This window comes from Bubalus kerabau, chromosome 13, assembly GCF_029407905.1.
Source record: "Bubalus kerabau isolate K-KA32 ecotype Philippines breed swamp buffalo chromosome 13, PCC_UOA_SB_1v2, whole genome shotgun sequence".
In the NCBI taxonomy this organism is placed as follows: Eukaryota; Metazoa; Chordata; class Mammalia; order Artiodactyla; family Bovidae; genus Bubalus; species Bubalus kerabau.
In genome coordinates, this window is record NC_073636.1 from 66,336,725 (window position 1) to 66,356,375 (window position 19,651).

Sequence of the window (19,651 nt, forward strand, 5' to 3'; positions counted from 1 at the left end):
GAGCAGAAAATAAAATCTCATTATTATCTAATTACACATCATCAATCTTAGTATTTTGGTATGTTTTCTTCCAGTTCTTTCCTATGCCTATGACAAACTTTTCCCTGCATCTGTATTCTAACCTCTTTGTTAAGGTTATAATATATGTGAATTATGTATCATAAGCTCGTCTTATAAAATTTTAATGGCTGTAAGAAATTCCACTTTAAATGTTCTCTGAGAGTTATTTTTTATTGATGATATCCTGCCCACATCTCTTATTTTTTTAGGTGCTAGAAGTACAAAGCAAGGCTTTATACAAACTAGTATCTATGGACACAATTTATAGAAAAACAGACATAAGATCCACGACAGTTTCTTCTCATTTAACACAGCAGTAAGAGCTGTGACCTAGGCAGTGCCTCAAGGGTGTTGAGACTAATCCTCCATGTACTTACTGCAAATCTGCTGAGGATGTAAGCTCCAGCTCCAACCCCAATCCCAATGATGCTTTTCAGACTGTAAATGGAACACACCAATATGAATAGGGTTAACTCGTTTGAAGGGAGCATGGCATAATGGGAAAAATACAACTGGATTCAAATCTGGCTCTGATGCTTACTGGATGGAGAATTTGGTTAGGTTTCATTAACTTCCTAAGCCTGGGTTCCCTATCTATAAAACAAGGATATGATGACTTCTAAGTTGATTTTAAAGATTATGTGAAGTATGACTAAAACATGGGAGTCATCCTTGACGGCTCACTCTCCTATCACCTCCACACCCAACCCATCAGCAAGTCCTATAGTCACCTCCACAGTCCTTCCATCTGCCTTCTCCTCCATTCCATCCTCTGGGAGGCATCTACTGCCAAGCTATCAACATCACTTGCCTGATTGTTGTAATAGTTGAACTGGTCCCCTGCTTTTTCTCTTTTACCCCTCTCTAAACCTGTGGAGATTCTCTCCACAGCTAATTTTTTGTTGTTGTTTTTTTAAAGGTTCCTTTTGGCAGTGTTTAATTTATTTATCTTTGGCTGTGCCATGCAGCATGCAGGATCTTAAGTTTCATGACGAGGGATCGAACCCATGCCCCTAGTGTTGGAAGCATGGAATCTTAACCACGGGATTGCTAGGGAAGTCTTTAGAGTAATTAAAAGAAAAATGCAAACAGCTTTACTGATGTGCAATTTACATATCTAGAGTGATCATTTTAAAAGACTAAATCAGATACACTCCCCTGCATAAAACTCTTCAGTGTTTTTCTCTGCCTTTTGAATAAAATCCCGAAGTCTCACCTGATCTGTCAGATCTGCGTAATCTGGTTCTTGTTTTAGTTCTCAAATATCACCTTATGCTTTTCTCCCACTTGTTCACTTGGGTCAGGCCTTTTGGACATACTCCTTCTGTCTGGAATCCTCTTGTCCTGGCTCTCTATTTAGGTAACTCCTTTTTATCCTCCAGGTCTTAACCTAAAGGACTCCTCAGAGAGGTATTCTTCAGTTAGCCATATTTGGTAGAGCCTGCTTTTATTCTCTATCACACATCCCTACTGATTTCTTCTACAGCAATGCAAGCTGTGACTGTTTGTTTGTTTCCCTGTTTTTAATTATTTTCCATATCAAAATGTAAGCTTCACACTCCATAAGGGTAGTGACCATACTGTTTTGATTACCATCATAGCACCCAGATCAGACACATAGCAAAAAAAACTGTTTTTTTGAAAAACAAAAACCACATGGAAGAACTGCAGAATGAACTCACTTTAAGTGGGTGAGAACAGGAGGCAGCATTTCGGCCAGCTCATCCATGGTGGGGTACTGGTACCTGAAATCCAGAAGGATACCTCCTGAATTGGAATGCATTCACAATTCCCAATTACTGGAACAATTAGAAAAGAACAGAGTTCTTGAAAGTGAAAGTCGCTCAGTCTTTGCGACCCCATGGACTAATCCATGGAATTCTCCAGGCCAGAATACTGGAGTGGGTAGCCTTTCCCTTCTCCAGGGGATAGTCCCAATCCACGGATCAAACCCTGGTCTCCTGCATTGCAGGCAGACTCATTACCAGCTGAGCCACAAGGGAAGCCCACAGAGTTCTTAGGTATTTCTAATCCCCAAATAACTACTTCAATTGGGGTTCAGGTTCAGTAAACTTCTAGCAGTTAAGAGTCAACTCAGGAAGTGGCTTTTGGCTTGCTGCTTATGTTTAGGCAGCTAAGCGCAATAGTAAACCAACCTTTACTGGGCCTAGGGCGCTCGGTCACAAATCCTGGGCTCTTATCATGAAGGCTGATTTGTTTCACTTAGGCATAGAATAACCCAGCTACTTTATTATTTGCTTTTGAATTTGGTTCCTGATCTAAGTCACTGGATCCTAAGATGGTCAAGCAAGCCCAAAACTGACTCAGACCAAGAATCCAAGAAAAGTAGGGAGTGTCCACATAAACTGCAGCATCAAAGATGAAAGAGATCTTTAGACAACTTCCTACATATGTGGCAGTTCTGCTCTACATTTGACAAGGATGTCAGCCTGCCTCTGCTTGAAACACTTCAAGCACTGGCATGCTTTTGAACCATTTGTGCATAAAACAGAAAAAAGGAACTGTGTCTAAATTTTGCTGGATATAAACTGGTCACTGGCCAGTTTGTGTTTAAGGGACAGAAATGGCTTGGACATAGTGAATAACAGATTCTGGAGCCAGACTGCCTGCGTTAAAATCCCAGCTCTGCTACTTATTTGTTACGTAGGCTTGGACAAAGTACATAATATCTTTGGACCTTAGTATCCTCACCTGTAAAATGGGAATAATAGTAAACCTATCCGATAGGTTTTAAGCATTAAATGGGTTAAGAATGTAACGCAATGTTCAAGATTACTGTCTGAGTACGGTGTACATGTTAGCTGCTATTTGTCTGCAACGGTCTATTTCACAGCAATCACTGGCAAAGGCAGCTCTGAAGATAAGCAAAGAGGGGAAGGATGAGCATTCCACAGCTTGTGGTTTCACTCCTCCCCCAAGGTCTCCTCCATAATTACACTGTCCAGGGAAGAGTCAGGGAGACTGGAGCTCCGCTGTGCAAAGCAGATGAGGCTGAGGCTGAGAGCTCCATGTGCACGTTCAGTCAAACGCACGTCCACCTGACGCTGCAGCTTCTCTGAATAAATGATTTCACTGATATTCAAATTCCTGTCACGGGACTGAAGGTCAGGCTGGTGAGGTGCTCTCAGGAAGCTCAGAGAAATCTGAGTTTGGGTCTAAAGGGAGTTGCGAGTTCCAGGAGGGGGAAAAAATGACAGGTTTAAAACAGATGAAGAAAGGGACAGATAGAAGACAGTAAGAAGTGGGTGTTCCAGACATGAATGTCTTGTGATTGGCTCCCATTTATGGAGGGCCATTCCTGGATATGGGAAAACATACAGTCTTCCTGAATAGACTGTCCATGACAATTCTCCCAGAGTGAGGAGAGAAAGCAACTGGACGGTTGGTTGACAAGTATAACCTGCAGGCTGTGCTAAAACCAGCTTGGAGGGAAGCACATGGCTAGTGCTCCCACTGGAGCTTTGCTCTCTGAGTGCCTGTTTTCCAGAAGAGTCTTGCTTGTGGCCTTACCCAGTTGGGAAGGAGGGTGCACCTTCCTGCTGGCCTGGGGCATCCACATGACAGACAGCAAAGTGCTGGGTGATCTCCTGCATGTCCTCAAAGTTAAAGAACGCATTGAAACAGGATTTATCTGTAACAACAAAACATTTGAAAGTCACAAGCTCTTCATTTCATCTCACTTTTCCTCTATTCAATCAATTCCATATCATCATCCTCTCTTACTCCTTTTAAATCACTATTTCACTAGAATGAAGTATGTGAACAACTGTCTGACTCAAGCTCCCCTAAAGGCTGACTACCAGACGGACATCTCAACGGCTTGAAAAGAACATTTAATTAGTCCTCAATTCTACAGAACATCTACAGAGTGGAAGCCAATCCTGGTGTTTCACAAAACAATCTTATACCCATAACACTGTCATTTTTCATGTATCTTATCTGCTACCTGATACAGAGATACTGACCATATCCCAGGACCTGGGCTAAAGTGAGTTTCTTGTTGTTTACATTCACCATGTGGAAAACTTCTCACATGGCAAAACTGCTAAGGTGCAGGGAGGGGTTACTGCTTTAATTTCTACTGCTTAAATTCCTTTCCAAAAGCTCCAGCACTAGATTTTAACTTCAAATGCAGGTCACCTCTGATAGCTAGAGGAGTGTGAAAGAAACACATGTAATGCAGATTCCATGGACCCGGGGCTAGGGCCAGAATCTTATGTTACCACCTAGAAAGGTCCATTTAGAGTCATCAGGGACAGGCTATAGCAAGGATACTTTTACTAACTCATTGAAGGGCTCATAACAAAGTTAAGCTCAAATTCTGAATTTTCTAATCTGAAATATGAAAAAACCCAGAGTATCAATTAAAAAAACAAACAACTGATTTCAACCCTACTTTCTTAACCAGTCTATCATATAATCTTCAGTCCTTTAGCAGATGTGACACAAAATGAGATAAATTCCCAATATTCCCCAAAATGCACTTAGCTGCATACTTCCCAGGAACTTCAATTCTGCCATTAACACAAGTAGCAACGAGGATAAGGCAGAGAGGAGAAAACCTATGTTCTATTAGAATACTGGGGTTTCTTCTGTGTTTTTAAAAAATATACAAAGATTATGTGTTATAACAAAAAGGAACGGTATAAAATCAAATACATACGATTGAGGCCAATGTCATGGTATGTTAGAATGACTGGTCTGTTTCCCTTTGGCAGGCCTCTGATAGTGACGTGGACCATACCGTGAGCTGTTTCTATGTCATGTTCCTGTAACAAGAGAACGTAAAGGTCTCAGCAAGGGCAGAACGCACTGCCCAGGCTGCTGAAGTTTCACGATACCCAAATTCACCACCATTTCCCACTAGCTGGGGTAGGACACATCACTGAACCATAAGCCTACTAGAGAGATGCTATGTTACATAGGATAGTCCTACTTTTTAATTCCTTCCAGATAAACAGACAAACAAATGAAGAAAAAATGCACCTTATCTACAAAGCTCACTTTCTTAAGTGGGGGAAGCCAGGGTATCTGCTGAGAATATATTCACAACTGGCTATGGTGAGATCAGCAAGTTGAATAAGAAGCCAGGAAAGACCTGGAGAAAGGTAAGTGAAGGAAGCAGAAGATATGAAGAAGCTGCTGGGTAAAAAGGCAGAGGTTTCAGATCCTCTAAATGCATGTGCAGCAACTGATAAATTCAGTAGCACCTATGAGTGTGTCTATCTAAAATCTCTCCCGTTCCCTGGGAGTTGCCCTTCTGTGCCATCCATACAGCACAGGGAAGGCTCTTGGCCACCTGGCTTGCAGACTGTAACCTTATGGTTATGGTTCACTGGAGTCAGGTGAACATTTGGTCCATGCTAAGTCCTTTCTTAAGAATGTGTAATTGGGACTAAGAGATTCCATCCTTAGTTTGGTTCTTCTCTTGAAAAGAGAAGTAAACTTGGGAGCTTATAATAAGCATTTCTACTGCTCTGATTCCTGATTCCAACTGTGTATAATGAGCATTTCTACTGCTCTGATTCCTGATTCCAACTGTGTATGCCATTAAGTTCTGAGACATCTCTGGACTGCCTCTGGTTTAAGCTATTAGGGTGGGTTTGTTCCTTGTATCCCAAAGGATCGTAACCAAGGCAATGAGTAAAATTTAAGATGTAGTCACAGCAGAGCTCAGTTCAGTCAGTTCAGTTCAGTCACTCAGTCGTGTCCGACTCTTTGCGACCCCATGAATCGCAGCACACCAGGCCTCCCTGTCCATCACAAACTCCTGGAGTTCACTCAGACTCACGTCCATCAAGTCAGTGATGCCATCTAGCCATCTCATCCTCTGTCGTCCCCTTCTCCTCCTGCCCCCAATCCCTCCCAGCATCAGAGTCTTTTCCAATGAGTCAACTCTTCACATGAGGTGGCCAAAGTACTGGAGTTTCAGCTTTAGCATCATTCCCTCCAAAGAAATCCCAGGGCTGATCTCCTTCAGAATGGACTGGATGGATCTCCTTGCAGTCCAAGGGACTCTCAAGAGTCTTCTCTAACACCACAGTTCAAAAGCATCAATTCTTCGGCGCTCAGCTTTCTTCACAGTCCAACTCTCACATCCATACATGACCACTGGAAAAACCATAGACTTGACTAGACGGACCTTTGTTGACAAAGTAATGTCTCTGCTTTTGAATATGCTATCTAGGTTGGTCATAACTTTCCTTCCAAGGAGTAAGCGTCTTTTAATTTCATGGCTGCAGTCACCATCTGCAGTGATTTTGGAGCCCCCAAAAATAAAATCTGACACTGTTTTCACTGTTTCCCCATCTATTTCCCATGAAGTGATGCACTCAATATGCCAGCAAATTTGTAAAACTCAGCAGTGGCCACGGGACCAGAAAAGGTCAGTTTTCATTCCAATCCCAAAGAAAGGCAATACCAAAGAATGCTCAAACTACCGCACAATTGCACTCATCTCACACGCTAGTAAAGTAATGCTCAAAATTCGGCAACACATGAACCGTGAACTTCCTGATGTTCAAGCTGGTTTTAGAAAAGGCAGAGGAACCAGAGATCAAATTGCCAATATCCGCTGGATCATGGAAAAAGCAAGAGAGTTCCAGAAAAACATCTATTTCTGCTTTATTGACTATGCCAAAGCCTTTGACTGTGTGGATCACAATAAACTGTGGAAAATTCCTCAAGAGATGGGAATACCAGACCACCTGACCTGCCTCTTCAGAAACCTGTATGCAGGTCAGGAAGCAACAGTTAGAACTGGACATGGAACAACAGACTGGTTCCAAATAGGAAAAGGAGTACGTCAAGGCTGTATATTATCACCCTGCTTATTTAACTTATATGCAGAGTACATCATGAGAAACGCTGGACTGGAAGAAACACAAGCGGGAATCAAGATTGCCGGGAGAAATATCAATAACCTCAGATATGCAGATGACACCACCCTTATGGCAGAAAGTGAAGAGGAACTCAAAAGCCTCTTGATGAAAGTGAAAGTGGAGTGAAAAAGTTGGCTTAAAGCTCAACATTCAGAAAACAAAGATCATGGCATCCGGTCCCATCACTTCATGGAAATAGATGGGGAAACAGTGGAAACAGTGTCAGACTAAGCCAGGACAAGTTGCAGTCAGAGGTGCTAGGATACTGCTAAGAGTGACTGGGTGGCAAATAAAGACTCTGTAGGAAAAGTAGCTGAAATTTATTCTAGTCTTCTTCAATGTCTGTTTCTTAAAAGTACATTATCATGCCTAGCTTACTGAATTTTGCTGACAAAGTCTTTACCTATCTCAGCAAGTCTTACAGTAGATAAGATAAACTGTGAGTAAGAATCCCAACAAAGGCAAAGGTCTTCCAACCTAACAATAAACCTCAACAGAGCCTTGGTTTCTTCACTCATGTCGGGCAGAGACCAATCTTACACTAGTTGAACATCAGTGCATCTCAAATTATAGGTCCCAGGCTGGAGCAGATATCTCTATCAAATCAAACCACAGATGACTCAGTATTTCTGCTCTTCTCTATTACTGCTTGCTACCTCCTATTCAAAGACTTAAAAAAGGGAAACAAGAAATGAAGGAGAGAATCAGGTCCTGTGAACTGGTTATGAAATTAAGTATAGGGTTTAGATGGAGGAATATAGAGACACAAATTCCTGTTGCTGTATGAGCATTTCTTGTATGGTAAATGTCAGACTTCCTGGAAAAGGGAATGACAACTCACTCCAGTATTCTCACCTGGAGAATTCCACGGACAAAGGAACCTGGTGGGCTACAGTCCATGGGGTCACATACAATCAGACATGACTGATAGACTAACACATAACGTCAGACTTAGTGAGGAACCTCTTCACCAGGCTCATTCACTAAACAACTATGCATCTACTGAACTCCTACTACCAGACCCTGGGCTGAGCTCTGGGCACAAAACAGTGAGCAAGAGAGGCGTGACCCCTGCTCTCACAGAGATTACGCTCTACATGCTGCTGCTGCTGCTGCTAAGTCACTTCAGTCGTGTCCGACTCTGTGTGACCCCACAGACGGCAGCCCACCAAGGCTCCCCCATCCCTGGGATTCTCCAGGCAAGAACACTGGAGTGGGTTGCCATTTCCTTCTCCAATGCATGAAAGTGAAAAGGGAAAGTGAAGTCGCTCAGTCATGTCTGACCCTAAGCGACCCCATGGACTGCAGCCCACCAGGCCCCTCCGTCCATGGGATTTTCCAGGCAAGAGTACTGGAGTGGGGTGCCATTGCCTTGGAGGCAGATAAAAACCCAACCAACCAACCAACCGTAACAACAGCTTGTAATCAGTACTGTGAAAGAAATAAATAGGATGCTCTTAAAATCAACGAGGAAGATATTAACTCTATTAGCAGGCAGAAAAGTGCAAATTAAATTCAATAAGATGTAATTTCATATATACCAGAATGGCAAAAAAAATTTTAAGTCATATAATGCTGTCAGCCAAGGTGTAGAGAAATAAGAACTTTCATACACTTTTGGTAGGCAGTAACCAAGAACAGCTACTCTGGAGAATAATTTGGTAATTTCGAGCAAAGTTAAGCAATGTGTACCCTATAGCAGTTTTACTTTTAGGTATAATCTAAGTCAATTCTCAAACATACCCAAACACACAAAAAGATATGCAGATATATATCTATGTATATGTACATATATACATACACACTGCAGCCTTATTTATAACATCAAAAAACTGAAAGCAGTCTATAAATAGTCATGTATAAGGAAACTGAAAATGGAATTATGACATATTCACATAATGAGATACAGATAAAAATGAATCAACTAGAACTATAAGCATTAATACACAGAGAAAATCTTGAAAAAACAATACTGAATAGAAGCACAGAAGGATTTGTATATGACATATGATTTACATATGCAGATTTCTTTAAAAAGCAACATTGCATAGACTGCATATGTTTACATACATATATTTAAAGTGCAAAAACTTGCAGAAGGAACGTACATTAACTTTAGACTTGATTCCTTCTGGGCAGTGACCTATTCTGAAAGTGAATTTAAGGAGGCTTTGACCTCTCTCATGTCTTACTTCTGGAGAAAGAGTAAAGAGAGAGGGAGAAGCCAGCCTTTGCCAGAGGAGTGACACGACAGGAGAATCCAAACTGAAGAGAATGGGCAACAACCTGTCATCCAACAATCTAGTCGCTGGAGCCTTCTTTCTGTCATATCCAAGCCTTTAGTACAGTCTTGCTTAAGTATTCCAGCTTGGTCTCAGCTATGCTGAGAAATGAGTAAAAAACAGTTTATCCTTTGGCCCTGGGGGTTAGCAGGACCTCCCAAGATCTGATAATTAATGGGGATAGTGTGTGCAGGAAAGGTGGGAGGTGGGTGTAGAGTGAAGGGGTGGGGGATAGCAAGCTGTCAGGGAAGTTCAGATGATATGAAAAGGGAGCTATAACAGATGGGGCAAAACAGGACATATTAAAAGCAGACAAGGCAATAGGGCAAAGTAATTACTCTTGTCATCATTTCATAATCTGGATGAAATTCAGAGTTAAAGTTGACTCGCAAAATTTCAACTTTTGAGGGAGATCTCAGCCCCTATCTCCTGGGCTCTATCTGTCAATCTTGTTGCCCCACTGGAGCAACCCTTGGTTACCAGTATCTCATAGGGTTACCCTTCATTTTCAAAGAAATATGGAAAGAAAGGAGACACGTACCTTCATGTGGACCCATAAATATATCCTTTGTGACCTTATGTGGGAATGGCTTGAACAAGTCTCTGCCTGGAGCTGAGTGTGCAGAGACTCTGGCTGTGGAGCTGATTCAATGGTCAGGCCAGGGGTGGTGCTGTTGCCACCTTTCCACTTTAGTCAACTATCACCCGCTGCACAGGCTGTTTCTCTAGTTACCCCACCACTCGCCCCAGCATTCTAGAGGGTGTGACTGCACAATGAGAGTGCCTAGTAGGCTCTGGTCATAGATCTTCCCCAGCACTCTGACTACTTACCACCTCCAAGGCTATGCACCTCTTAAGTATGATCCCTTATTCTCCAGGCTTATAAAACAGCCTGAGATTATACTGGTCCCCAACACACTTCTCCATCCTGGGCTGCCTCTCCCTCTTAATCAAAGATGTAGATAGATTATCTTTTTAAGACTTTAATAAGAGTTTAGGTTATTACCATTAATTGATAATAACCAATATTCACCTTTTTTTCTAAGTCCTTTTCCTTCAGCTCAATGTGCTATCACCAGTTACACAATCTGACGTGTTATACCTCTCTGAGAATTTAAATTTTGAGCACATCATGCCTGTTAGTGCTGCTGCTTCTCCCTGGCCAGTCTGAAACAGTTTAGGCAAACTTGTAGGACAACATACTTCTAGAAATATCAACATTCATATTAGTATGAATTTTATTCTGTTTCTAATAAGCAGACCTCTCTACGATCCCTGGGTATAGTTTTTGTTATTTATTACAAAGGAAATTTTAATATAATACCCCATTACCTTATCCTGGATAGTGGTATAAAGTTCATTTGCATGACTTCATTTAATCCCATAGTAAAAGAATCTGTCTCCACAATTATTCAGCCTTATGCCTACAAGTAAATGACATTTTCCCTTTTAAAGTTCTGTAATATGTTTTCTTTCCCTAACTCCAGCCTCAGTTCTCTCCCCTTTTACCTCTCACATCCTTCAGCCTAGTTAACTCAACATTCTTTCAGACGTCTACTTTTATTTTCCAGCTACCCACACTCTCAGAACTCTCACAAATCATGCTCTTCATTTGAAAGCTCTTTTTGCAATATGTCAAGATAAAATCTGTCTTTTCCTATCTTTTTCAAAGCCAAATCCAATATCTTCTTCAAACAGCCTTAGTAAACAATGAGGAAAAAGAGAGTGAATGACTAACCTACATGCAATATAGCCCAGAACACCTTCAGAATATGGACTGTCTAGTCCAGATAGGAAGAAGAACAGATTTGGCCAATTCAAACGCCCCAATCTTTGGCCACGGTAGCAGTCCATGTTTGAGAGTGTGACCCCCACACACATGACCCATGCCAAACCAACAAGACTCCTCCCCTGGCCTTTTCTACCAAGTTATAGGTAAAGATCTTCTCTCGGCAGTGAGGCTGCTAAGCTGAAAGGACATGAATTTGGGGCTTTGGTAGCCATCAGGCCCATGCTGTGACACAGCTTGTCAGAGAAATAGTGACAGGGAAAGGGAACTGAGATTGGGGGTGGTGATACAAAGGCATTAGAATTTATAAGGTTCTTTTTACTCTGTAAATGAAAATAAAGTCAACTATATCCTTAGAACTTAATAATCAATTTCTCCTTTACCCACTCCTCCCCCAAATCAGCAAAATCAAACCAACACAGCAGTAATTAACACAACATTATAAATAAACTATACTTCAATTTAAAAAAAATCAAACCAAAAGGGGGCAGGTGTGCATCGTGAGGGGAGGACCTGTGAACAGAGGCCATCAGAAAGGAAAAGCACAAAGCAGAAGCATGGGTGGGTCAGCAACAATTCTAGTTTTCCAGGGAGTGGGTGTGTAAACAGTGGGAAACAGTGGGACAGAGGCTGAAAGGGGGACTGGGGCCACATTCTCGTCCTTTAAGGCAAGGGGAGAAGCATGGAACTGGTCAAGCTCTCTAACAGACTATAGCAGGTGGCTGAACCCCAGTTCTTTCCAAACACCTCTTTTCTGCGGAAGCAACTTCCAGTTATTTACTTCACTTAATTCTTATTTTGTAATAGTGCCCATTTACCAAGTGATGTGCGAGAGTTTAAAGCTGTTTAAATCCCTTTAGAAGAGGCAGTCACATATATACATCCTCACAGTAGGGTTCTATAAATCAGTCCTCCAAAGAATTACTGCCATTAAACAGCCAGCATGGAACCACCCAGCCCTCAGCCAGGTCTGGAGTTCTTACCCTAGGAATATGAACTCCACTCTTGTGAGTGCACTCCATTATCAGCATCTTCTACAGGAATATATATCCTGGAAGATAGCAGCTTTTCACTCTCCATTAATATTTATTGAGCGCCCCTCTGATGGAAGTGGAAGGCAAAGTGACAAGATATGCCAAGAGCCTTAAATGTGTTCATTCCAAGATCCATCTAAAGAAATAATCCAACGTGTATACAAAATTTATGCAGAAAAATGTACAGATTATAATAACTGAACATACTATAAGGAATCTCATTTCCAAAAATAATGGAATAGTTAAGTCATGGGATAGCTATACGAGGATATAACTATATATAAGTTACTATATATAAGTACGAGGATATAAGTCAGCCATTCGAGTTTTTTTTTCCTTTTTGGCTGTGCCATGTGGCTTGCAGGGAACTTAGTTCCCTGACCAGGGATTAAACACAGGACCACGTAATGAAAGTGCCATGTCCTAACCACTAGACTGCCAGGGAATTCCCCATTAAAGACTGTTTTTTATGAGAGTTTAAAAATGGAAATGGGATTGTGTTCTAATATTAAGTCAGAAAAGGAAATATATAACTGTACATCCAGTATGACCAATCAAATAAACTTTAAAAATTACTAAAAAAAACTATACACACACAAACATATCTCAAACTAAACACAGCAACATGGCTGTCCCTGGGCTGTAGGCTTCTGAGCTTTTCTCTGCTACTTCTTAACTCTCTGTGCTCTCCAACTCTTCAACTATGAGCATGTACTCTTTTGATAACCAGAATACAAAAGTGAAAACTGGGAAGAAATATAATAAAATACAGCTATCTCTAGGTAACAGGATTACAGGTAACCTTTAGTTTTACACTTTTCTGAATTTTCCAAATTTGATTATACACAAGAATTGTTTTTAAACATACAGCATAGTTACTCACGTGATATGCACACATTAAACACTACACATGAAGTTTTAGAAATATGTGAGAAATAATGATGATGATATTTATACAAACATAGTGATTACAACTTCATAATAAGTGTGTGTGAACGTGTGGAAATGTCCATGGAGAGAGTTGTTTAAAAATGAAAAACAGTTCTGTGTACTTTTTTGTAAAATTAAACATTGATTCCTGGGACCCCGCAACATTTTATCATGAGAACTTTCAACCATACACCTAAGCTGAAAGAATTTACAGTGAACATCTGTATACCCACAACCCGGATTCTACCATTAATATTTTACTATACTCAATTATCATACATCTATCAGCCTTATATCCATCTTACTAATCCCTTTTGTAAAGCTGAAGTATAGTTGATTTACAATATTAGTTTCAGGTGTACACCATAGTGATCCAAAATTCTTATAGATTATGTTCCATTTAAAATTTTTATAAAATACTGGTTATATTTCCTGTGCTCTATAATATATCCTTGTAGCTTATTTATCTTATATATAGTAAGATATATAAATTTGTGCCTCTTAATTTCCTAGTATAATTATTTTTGAAGGCAATATATCACATGCACAAAGAAGCTATAGTATTTGTCTTAGTTCTAATTTCAAATTTTTAAACATTCTCACAAGCAGAAGACAATTAAGCAGCACCAAAGTAGATAATTAACAATAAGTCTGTTGATTCACTGTTTCAACTGGAAATAGCTTTTCTCCTTTCACATCAATTCCAAGCACTGTTACCGCTAATCACCCCTCCTCTCATTACTGAGATCTCAATATAAGTGCTATTTGCCTCAGGGGAGCTGTATAGTACTGAAGTCACTAGGACAATCAAAGAACCAAAAGAAATGGTACGATTTTAATTATATTTTCAATTACTGGGGGGAGGGGAAGCATGTAGTTGGATTAGGACAGAAAACAGAGGAAGAAAAGACAGTTCAGATTGAAGTTATGAGCTTTGTTGTGATGCTAAGATAACTTCCTGGAATATCATCAAATTCAGTAAAGATTTTTCTAAGGCAAGATAGAGACCAGAGGAGCTTGCTTCATCAGCTAGTCCCATGCACAACACCGGTGCCAAGGCTGAATGCAGCAACGCTGGCTTCACATTTGTTCTGCTTTGTCTCCTAAGAGTGCCCAGTGGTTTCCAAAAAGCCCTCAGGTATACCGCGCCACTCTACAGATGTCGCACATCACAGTTCCTACCTCTGAGGCCTCCTACCACCTGTAGCCAAACTCCTGACCCAGACACCCCCAGTCTCTAGAACACCACAGAAGCCTTTACCAAAGAGGTGAGAATGAAGTACATTCATGAGTGCTGAGGAGAAAAAAAGAAGGGCCTATGACTGTTTCTTCTTTAGAACACAGAGAACCTGTACATTCATAACCACTGACAGTGACATACACTTGCCATCCTTCTATTTGTATCAGAACTGAACTAAAAGTTATATTTAATGAGGCCAGAACACACTGTTATATTAAAGCTTCACCCAAAATACAAAGAATTTTTGTCAGACTATTTTTAAGCCTTAGTATTAAAAAATAGTTGATAATATAATTTCTAAAACTCAATTTCATTTATTATCTTAGTATATTTATATGTGAGAAAAATCCTAATGGATACACACCAAAATATTAACAGTGATGAATAACAAGTGCTTTTTATTTCTTTACTTTTTGGTATTTTTATATCTGTTTTGCTATAAGCACACAATTTTTTAATATTCTGATTTAGCGGCATGTCCAATTTGATGAAAATAAATGCTTTCACATATTAAAAGTAGGAAAATATACACTATTTCTGGAATTTTTCACCTTGAATTTTACTATTACCCTCTCTCAAATGAGCTCCTTCTAGGTAAATTATGTCAAATATTAAGAGTAATCTGCCACCATTTACCAAAAAATAATATAGCTTCTTGTTTTTGAGTAAAGAGTTTATAACAAATGATTTCCTAACAGCAGCAGGCTGAGTATGTGGTATACATAAAGTATACCGGTCATAATAAGAAGTGTTTGGCACTGGGATTTAAAAATCTGTAATAATGCTATGAGCCTGCCCCTTCCAAAGTGAGTCTCAGTCTCATCTGTCTTGCTAAGGAAGCTCAGCTTTATACACAGCTCAACTCCCCTGCCACATCTCAGCTCTGGACATTGCCAGGTGAGAAAGAATGGGCGATGGATTCAGAACAAAGTGAGGTTTTCAACTTCAGTTCCACCCATGGCAAGTTATGAAACCTGATTCTTAATTTCCTCATCTCTGATAAAAACCACCTTGTAATATTGCTCCAAGGATTAGAGAAATGTACGAACTGGGTTGCCTATGAGACAGATGTTAGTTTCTCCTTTTGATGTTAATGCTAATATGGAGAGATTCCACCGCACTTAACATAAAACTCGCACCTGAAAATAATGATTCACCTGTGGGTGTGCGCGCTGGCTGAATCCCAGACACAGGGAAGCTGCCTTCCCTGCACCTTCTGTTCTTACTTAGTACCCTCGGAGTCTCCTTCGTGTTGCCTCTGACAGCCACTTACCACATCTACCCCAAAAGTAGGAGAGTCAGGCTGTATGGGTTTGTAAGGTATCCATTTCCCTGTATTAATTCTTTCTTCCCATTTCTTTCAGGGCCAGTCAACAGAAAAAAGTAGGAAGATGGAACTGCTAGTTTACTTTATGGATTTTCAAATTAACAACAGAGCGACAGGGAAAAAGCAGTCTAAGATGAACTGCCATTTAGGAAAATACTAATGAGTCAAGTTGAATTTTGTGTTTTCAGAGATATAGCCAAGAGACATCTGCTTTTTGTATTAAAATCACTAAATCTTTCTTTTAGAACAGGTTTTGTTGTTAGTAAAGTCTCCCCTCCAAATTGACCACCCCCAACCTTCTCTGCTGTGAGGTGACAACCATATGGCACTCGTGATTACGGTTTCAAATATCAATTTGAGGAAAGGAGATCTTAATTGTAAAAAGACACCACCCAATAACCTACAAAAATAGGGACCTGGCAAGCAATTTTTGAACACAATAGCAAATCATTTTAAATAAACTTGATCCAGTGTTCAAAAGAACACGAAGGAATCGTGATCAGCTATGAAGAGAGATCCACCTCTACAAGACCACCAGCACAGGGAGGGAAGCACTGCAGAGATCCTGTACACAGCCCTCCTTGGTGCTTGTACAGTCCTTACCTGACAGTCAAAGTCCTGGAAGTTTCGTGTACCATTCTGTCAACAGAAGGCAGAAAACACAGTCAGTTTCCCTGTGTGGATTCCCCCATGTGCAGCAAATTCAGTTCACAGTGACAGCAGCACATGTGCAGCCTCCTGGTTGCCATAAAACTACAATGGTTCTCATCAACAGGCTTCAGAGGCAATGCACGCCAGTAAAAGGGGAGTCTTTAGTGATGGGGTTACACTTTGGCAGGCTTCCCACGAAGATGAAGGTAAAGAGTCTGGTTTCCCAGTAAAGCTTGTAACTTGTTTCCCTACCTAAGGAGAGCAGGGAGAGCTTGTGGGAAGAGAGAAAACATGGATCAGAGTCTGAGAATACATTCACAATCCACTCGGGAGGTACCTGGGAGGAAAGGAGCTAGAGGCCAACTGTGACAGGAGCCAGTGTGCCCAGGACAAGGAAGCAAAGAAAGGATGAAGACGAGAACAAAGATACAGATGGGCCAAGAATGAAAGATCTGAAATCTAACAAGGAAGAAAGGCAGTGTCAGTGAAGAAGGGAAACAGTAAAACGCAGTTCCTCATACACTGGTCTATCTTCAGATCAGATCAGTCGCTCAGTCGTGTCCGACTCTTTGTGACCCCATGAATCGCAGCACGCCAGGCCTCCCTGTCCATCACCAACTCCCGGAGTTCACTCAGACTCACGTCCATCGAGTCAGTGATGCCATCCAGCCATCTCATCCTCTGTCGTCCCCTTCTCCTCTTGCCCCCAATCCCTCCCAGCATCAGAGTCTTTTCCAATGTGGTCTATCTTAGGAAACTGCTAACAGGATAAAGGACAAATCACTGAATTGTTTAAAAAGTAGGACATAGTCAAAAGATCCAAGGAGAATTCACCAAGCTTCTAAGAAGAGACTGTATCATAGTAAGGTTGGATTGCCCAAAAAAAAAAAAAATCAATGGTAATGACTCAGAGGCATTTCTGTAATATTTCAGATGCCAGAGGTGCAAGAGTATGACATAAGAGTATAAAAAGGGTAAATGAGTGATGTCTTTGGGAGAAAAAAAACCTTCTGACTCATAAAGTAAAAGCTCCTCCCAAGCCTCATTACCCTCATTATTCAGAAACTGATATATCCATCCACCCTCCAGAAGGCATGGAGCTATAATGATAATAAGCACCTATCCAAAGCTGCCCCTTCAGAGAAGATCGAGGTCTCTGATGCCAAGGGAGTACTAAGCAATCCCCTCTCTTGTCAAGAAGATCCTCTTAGAAACAGTTCTGTGTCCCACCACTCTCACTGCTGGCAGGACAGAACAGAGGTTAAAAGCACAGCCCAGCGCGGTAAAGAAAAAGCAACAACAAAAGCCACCCAAAGAAACAAACTGTCCTCCCCTGAGAGGAACTAGCGGAGGCAGCTGGGATGATGCACAGCACTCTTTAATACGGCAGCTAATAGCCACAGCTGCCAATTTAAACTAAAATTTAAAATTCAGTCTCACTGTCACATTAGCTGCATTTCAGATGCTCAGCACACACGTGTGGCCAGTGGCTACTGTATTACTGGGCAGTGCAGACACAGAACATTTCCTTTGACTGCAGAAACTTCTAGTGGACAGGGCCGATCTACAGAGCTTTTGAGGGAATAAGATTATGGATAAGCAGCCCTTATCTCTCTACAGGTGGCAGTAAAGTCACAATAGATTACCCATCAGAGAGACTATTGATGACACTGAGAAGAGGAGAGAGTGGTGGAGACAGCTAGTCTGAGGTATTAGTCCTGGAATGAAACCAAGTTCACAAAATAAAGTTTGATGCAGTCACAGCAAGGAGAAACAACTACAATGCCATGTAGATAGCACACTCCCAAGGAATGCTGCCACTGGTAAGACGGATCAATAGTGTTCCACGGCCCCACTGGCCCCACACAGCTGCTGAGAACTCCTTCAGACAAGTCATTGTACTTAATTTCTAGTTTGACTGTGAGAAGCAGAAGGGAGGGCCGTTCTCATGGACGAGGGTAGATTGTTGTAGTAGGATATAAATGACCAGCCAGTGAGCCCCAGTCCTATTCAACTCGCACCCTCTACCACATTCAGCAGGGGGCCAGGGGTAAGTCAGGTACTTGATGGATATTTATAAAAGGTATAAGCCAACGTAATAAAATTAAATACTGACAAGTTTCTGTTAAGATTTTGGGTCAAAAACAACAGAAAAATTCCACTGCATCCCAGTCATTAAATAAAAATATAGACTATAAAACAGTCGTCAAAGTTTGACCTCAACTACATTAAAACATGCACCAAAAGAGACTAGAAGAAAAATACCAAAACATTAACAATAGCAACTATTTCAGAATAGAAAGATTATGGGCGATTACACTTTTCTTGAAACTTTTCTACAATAAGCATGTACTTCACTTTTTGCAATGGAAAAAAAAAAAGATTTGGTGTGGAATAAAAAATATGTCTGTAACTTAGTATTTTGTAAAATATGACTTAAAGATTCATTTAATATTTTGAGGAATAATCTATAATGATATCAAAACAGACTGTATTAGAGCTTCAATCTTACTGGGCTCCCAGAGATTGCCTGAAGAGATTATTTAGAAAGCTTAGGGAGTATCACTCCAGTCTGAACTAAAATCTTGGTCCTGGAACACAGACACACAAATTCTGATGAGCAATTTGAGAAGCAGCTGTCGCCCTATGCATGAATTCCTTTCTTCACTATCTTGTGATCACAGTCAAGAAGCATTTTGTGAGGCTGAAGCTTGAGATGAGCACAAAGGGAAATGCCAAAAAGTAGAAAGATGCAATTCTCTCCTGAAACCAAATGATCTTTGTTGAGAACCTAGCAAGAACATGGTTGCACATTTTTTATGCAATGTTCACCTCCCAAAGAAAAGATACTAGTAATCAGAGGAAGACTAACACTTGTTTTCTTGGCTTTTTTTTTTTTTTTAAAGATGTCAGATCCTCTTGGAATCTGGCTTCAGGCTTCATGAGTGATCAAGCATCTTGGAGAAAGGATATGACTGGGTCAGTCTGACCATGTTTGGTGCCCAGACTTTCTGAGCCAAGATCATTAGCTGGTCCCCAAATGATCTGAGTGTGGTCAACCAAAGCCAAATTCTCTGAACTCATTAAAAATTCAATACTGCTCACTAGATAGATTCTGGAAGGGGAAAGACTTCCCTGGGACACTCCCCTGGGGATTTATTTGTCTCTGATATTTGTAGCGCAGGGTTTCACTCCAACAAAACTTTCAGAAGTTTCAGGCTCTGGGTGCTTTCTTTTTATTTTCTGTCCCATTTGAATATAGCATTAATTCCATGTTCAGAGAGATTTTTGCACTAAGCAGACTTAAGCAGCAGAAAGGGATTCAAGATAATAAATGAAAACAATAGAATAATGTAGGGGAAGAGGGAAAAAAGGAAAAATCAAGGAAAAAGAGAAATCATAACTGAAAGCTGCAGTCAAGGTAGAAGCCAGCTAA

At 40.8% G+C, this 19,651-nt stretch overlaps 1 protein-coding gene across 9 annotated transcripts in view; it reads right to left on the bottom strand.

Moving 5' to 3' along the window:
- NDRG3 (NDRG family member 3) overlaps positions 1 to 19,651 on the bottom strand; it is a 62,367-nt gene that overhangs the window by 23,355 nt on the left and 19,361 nt on the right. For 7 of the 9 annotated variants that reach the window (XM_055544971.1, XM_055544969.1, XM_055544970.1 and 4 more), the window contains 5 exons: positions 16,168 to 16,203; positions 4,745 to 4,850; positions 3,592 to 3,712; positions 1,743 to 1,805; positions 438 to 498 (listed from right to left, as the gene is read on the bottom strand). In XM_055544971.1, coding sequence (XP_055400946.1) covers positions 438 to 498; positions 1,743 to 1,805; positions 3,592 to 3,712; positions 4,745 to 4,850; positions 16,168 to 16,203 — 387 coding nt within the window. The remainder of the gene's footprint in view (positions 1 to 437; positions 499 to 1,742; positions 1,806 to 3,591; positions 3,713 to 4,744; positions 4,851 to 16,167; positions 16,204 to 19,651) is intronic. The other 2 variants (XM_055544967.1, XM_055544968.1) reach the window with 1 other exon arrangement.